The following is a 4,856-nucleotide window of genomic DNA, read 5'->3' on the forward strand; positions in this document are numbered from 1 at the left end:
ATAGACCAAGTTGAAGAGGCCATCAATCCATTGGATGAAGCAGAACTGGAAAATACTGAAAGGGAAGAGTCTGAGGAAAATGGAGTGGAACCAGAGATAACCAAGGAGGTGTCAAATGGTGCAACGAAATTGCCTGGTGAGGCTTTTAAAACGATTTTATATTTTACCAACAACCATTACTTTATTTAAAAGAAGCGACACCAAGCACCAAAAAAGCTGTACGTAAACGAAAATGTGCCCGTAGGACACTGCCTGCGAAACAAGTGGTGGAAGAAGACGACGAAGATAGTGAGTTTGAAAATGGAGACGAAGATGATGAGCAGGAAAAACCAAAACGTGTAAAAGTTATTAAATCAACCAAAAAAGATGAAGCGATGATAAAAAAGCACATTGGCATGGGTTGTGATCTATGTACATATGTGGGCGAAGATTTCGCATCAATGTGTAAGCACTTTCGATTGCAGCATCCAAATATTAAGCCATACGTTCGTTGTTGTGAAAAGAAGCTAAACAAAAGATTTAAAGTTGTGCAGCACGCATATAAACACGAAAACCCGGAATTTTTTAAGTACGTATAATATAACGAAAAATATAAATATTCCAACATTCCGATAATACCTTTGACATTGGAAATATATATGTACATATTTATTAAATCCACATTTTATCTAGGTGTCAAGAATGCCTTAAGATATTTTCGGATCGATACACTTTAAAATCTCATATGATTACTACACATGCCCCGGAAGAAGAACTCACATTTGCCTGCGACCAATGTCCCAAAAAGTATTCGCGGCAGAAGTTGCTAGATTTACACCTTGCATCACATGTTCCTATGAGCGAGCGTACTTTCATATGTGATCAATGTCCAAATAGTCGATTCGGAAGTAATCACTTACTGAAAATTCACATTAGCATGCGACATAGGCGTGCGGTCAATGTTTGTCATGTCTGTGCTAAAGAAATACGAGATAAGCAATCATTCGAAAAGCATGTACGTTTACATTTTGAAGCCAGCGGGCCTCGAGTTAAGTGTCCACGTCCAGGTTGTGATAGTTGGCTTAAAGATGAGGAGAATCTGCGACAGCATATGCGTCGTCACAATGACGAAGGACTGGTATTTACATGTGACCAATGCGGACGTAATTGTAAAAATCGGCGAGCACTTCGTAGCCATCAACTTTACGTACATTCTAATGAAGGATTTAAATGTGAAGAATGCAATAAAACATTCAAAAAAGCTATAACTTTACGGGTAAGTAATGCGTTTCGTGGGTTGAGTTTTATAATATCAATGTAATATATGTATGTATGTAACATACAAAAATGTGTTTCTACACAGGAGCACATGGCGCAGCATACAGGGGAAAGTCTCTACAAATGCCCATTCTGCACACGAACATTCAATTCAAATGCAAACATGCACTCGCATAAGAAGAAAATGCATCCCGTCGAATGGGATGTTTGGCGTAAAACGAAACAGGGAAGCTCACAAAAATTGATAAGCCAACAACAGAGCACTTTTAATTGATTGGATTGTGGAACGGCCTGTAGTAAATTGTATGGGAGTGTAATTTCTTATTAAAATGTATGTATTTAGTTTTACTATACATAAAAATATATGTATGTAAATATGTATTTATGTTAATAATCTGTTGAAAATTGATTTTAAAATTCAACAATTTAGGAGGAAAACAAGAAATCAAGACCCAATATGCCTTGCAACGAATATTTTTTTTCACGCACTTAAGCTAATTAGCATGTACGTAAGTATTTATGCAATGAAATATTTCATCCTAATTTTCGCCAACCTCTAGACGTTGATCACGTGAAAAAACAAAACAGAGATAATCGTATTTCAGACAAAGGAAGGAAAGCTCATGAAAAAATAATAAAAAATTGGTCATGAAACGTTAATCGATGTTTAAAACGTCGTTTAAACTGACATCGAAGCATCGTCAATTTTACGATTTCTGAAAATTTTAAGCATCGAATTTCATACTGAAATTATCAATGTTTGAAAAAATGTCTTCTGCATCCCTAGTTCAGTTAACGCCGGCCGTCGCAAAGAACAGAAACAGAATTCAGCATATTTCGTTTTTTTTTTTTTACAGCGGGACTCTAACCGTCTACATATTAAGAATTCGTTATGTAGAAGGTTTTGAGTTGACATTCCGTTTTACTAACGGAACTTCAAACGTCAATATATTCCGAAGGTTTTCATGCCACAAACTTCGTTAAATCGTCCCCTTATGTCAGAAACATGAATAAGTATAAATGAGAATGTTGGGAAATCAAGTTTTAAAGTTTTTTATGAGACTTAACTTTACGTTCATGCAATTGCCATTGGAAAATCTGAGTTTTGGTATACCATACAACATCCAAAGTGTAATCAAATCGACACATTAAATGTTCGTTACATCAAGTTTTCACTGTATGAGTTTCCATTTGCTGTTTGCTTCTCTCATCCATCCAAGTTCTGTGCAACTGATTCGATTCGTTTGTCGTACAATTATAAATCATATTAAATACTCCGACCTTGAAACAAAATTTTAGTTAACGACATTAGATTTTAGTTAAAATAAACTGACTTTGAAACCGGTAATAAAATTCTCTCCAACCGTTCTTGTTTCCACCGATGTCATTTTTTCTTATACTTTTTTTATGCAATGTAATTAAAGGAATCGCCAGGTGACATAACACGTCGTATCGTCATAATGTGATACATCTTTAATTGATTCATAAACACCACAAATTATTTGTTACCGTTATAAAATAAAGTGATTATGACAATACGACTATTACGACAGCTTGTGCATCCCCTAAACATATTTTTATAATATAATGTATGTACATAATTCCAGAACCTAATTACGGCATGAACGCAAATGTTGAAGTACCTTCTGTTATTTATATATCGCTTTGAGGCTTGCTTTTTGATTGTGTGCCTTCTAGCTTCTCCTTACGGGACGTATTCCATTCGATGGGATGCATTTTCTTCTTATGCGAGTGCATATTCGCATTTGAATTAAAAGTACGAGTACAGAACGGACACTTGTATAGGGTTTCACCAGTGTGCTGCGCCATATGTTCCTAAGGAAAAGTATATTGTATTTAAGAGCATACTAATACTAATATCGTCACCATCAATTAAAAAACCCCTATATGAAATATTTTTTTTTTTACATACTTATAGTAAGTATGTAAAGTATGTTTACTATTTTTTATGAAAGTATAGCTGATTACTTGCCTCGTACCATAAAAATAAAAATTTTGGTATGCATTTTGTAGGCCCTTAAATTTTAGCATAATAAAGTGCAAATTTGAAGTAGATAGGACTTATGGTTAATTTTTTGCAATTTTTTTTGTCGACGGTGTTCTGCTTTTTTTCCATATAAAAAATTGTCGAACATACATACATACAGATGCGTACAACTAATTAGCAACGAAATTCAAAACGATATTGCTTGCAAATTATGTTTATTTATTTATTTTTAATAATTTTCATTTAAAATATATTTCAATCTATTTCAGAAACCATAATAACAAAAGTTGCACGGCTTGCACAAATTGCAAAAAAATTAATCAAACTTCAAAAAATTGTCATCAAAATTTCAAAATTTTTAATTCGAATATTTAGAAAATTTTCGGGTATGCAGTTTTGTAGCCCATTCAATTTTAGTATAATAAAGTGCAAGTTTCAAGTCGCTAAAAATTACCGTTGATTTTTTAGATTTTTTTTTGTGGAGGGTGTTGCACATTTTCTTCCATATAACACATGATCAAAATATTTTTTTACATGGAAAAAAATGCGCAACACCCTCGACAAAAAAAATTCTAAAAAATCAACGGTAATTTTTAGCGACTTGAAACTTGCACTTTATTATACTAAAATTGAATGGGCTACAAAACTGCACACCTGAAGATTTTCTAAATATTCTAATTAAAAATTTTGATGACAATTTTTTGAAGTTTGATTAATTTTTTTGCAATTTGTGCAAGCTTTGCAACTTTTGTTATTGTGGTTTCTGATATAGATTGAATTATATTTTAAATGAACATTATTAAAAATAAATAAACATAATTTGCAAGCAATATCGTTTTGAATTTCGTTGCTAATTAGTTGCACGCATCTGTACATATGTTTTTTGTATGGAAAAATTCCGTAACCGCGTCAACAAAAAAAAAAATAAAATAAAGCGAAACATAAGGATAAGTCCTAGCTGCTTTAAATTTGCTCTTTATTATCCTAAAATTTAATGGCCTACAAAACTGCAAACCAAAATTTTTTCTGGAGATGCTGATTTAAAAGTTTGAAATTTTGCACAAAGTCAGCAGTTTGGATTTAAATGGATTTTGTTAGGTAATCAGCTATACTTTCATAAAAAAATATTTAACATAAAATAAACTAAAGTAAAATAGCCAAAACTTGCTAAAATGCCACGTTCCAATTTATATTTGGTTCACTGCACATATTCCGCAGTTTTTCTTATATGGATGAAATACATGGTGCAATAATTACAGGTATTGTCTTCCCAGAGAGTTTTGCTTCACATCGAAATTCGTGCTCCTTTATTTTTTTGGCGCAGTTAAATGTTGATTCTTTTACTTGTATTTGGCTTTGCTTTTTGTTTTCGCTCAATTTAATTTTTATAATTTTTCAAAACAAAAGAAAAAAACGTTTGAAATGAAGTGAGCCATACAAATTTTGCAAGCAAATGTTTTTTCCGGCTTTTGGAAATACATAAGTTCTCTGTAAGAAGGTTTGTTTAAATATCCCATTTCCCTAGCAGTAAACGTTTTAGTGTGGGCAACAATGATATTTTTTAAATAAGGCAGATCGGAATACGCGCTCT

General features: G+C 32.7%; 1 protein-coding gene and 1 long non-coding RNA gene across 2 annotated transcripts; one reads left to right on the plus strand and one right to left on the minus strand.

Moving 5' to 3' along the window:
- Positions 1–6: 6 nt before the first annotated feature.
- Positions 7–2,110, plus strand: LOC118755909 (transcription factor grauzone-like; the record flags this gene model as incomplete). The annotated part of the gene is made up of 4 exons (XM_036490710.1): positions 7–136; positions 193–568; positions 673–1,255; positions 1,343–2,110. Coding segments are annotated over 4 exons (1,278 nt in total), but the record flags the coding sequence as incomplete, so codon positions are not given.
- A 184-nt stretch (positions 2,111–2,294) lies between these two features.
- LOC118755910 lies at positions 2,295–3,272 on the minus strand. The gene is made up of 2 exons (XR_004995082.1): positions 2,592–3,272; positions 2,295–2,538 (listed from the first exon to the last, which is right to left on the minus strand). It is a non-coding gene; the product is annotated as an uncharacterized LOC118755910 (long non-coding RNA).
- Between the last annotated feature and the right edge of the window lie 1,584 nt (positions 3,273–4,856).

The sequence above is a fragment of the Rhagoletis pomonella genome, unplaced genomic scaffold (assembly GCF_013731165.1).
Source record: "Rhagoletis pomonella isolate Grant_MI unplaced genomic scaffold, Rhpom_1.0 Rhpom_scaffold_07887, whole genome shotgun sequence".
In the NCBI taxonomy this organism is placed as follows: Eukaryota; Metazoa; Arthropoda; class Insecta; order Diptera; family Tephritidae; genus Rhagoletis; species Rhagoletis pomonella.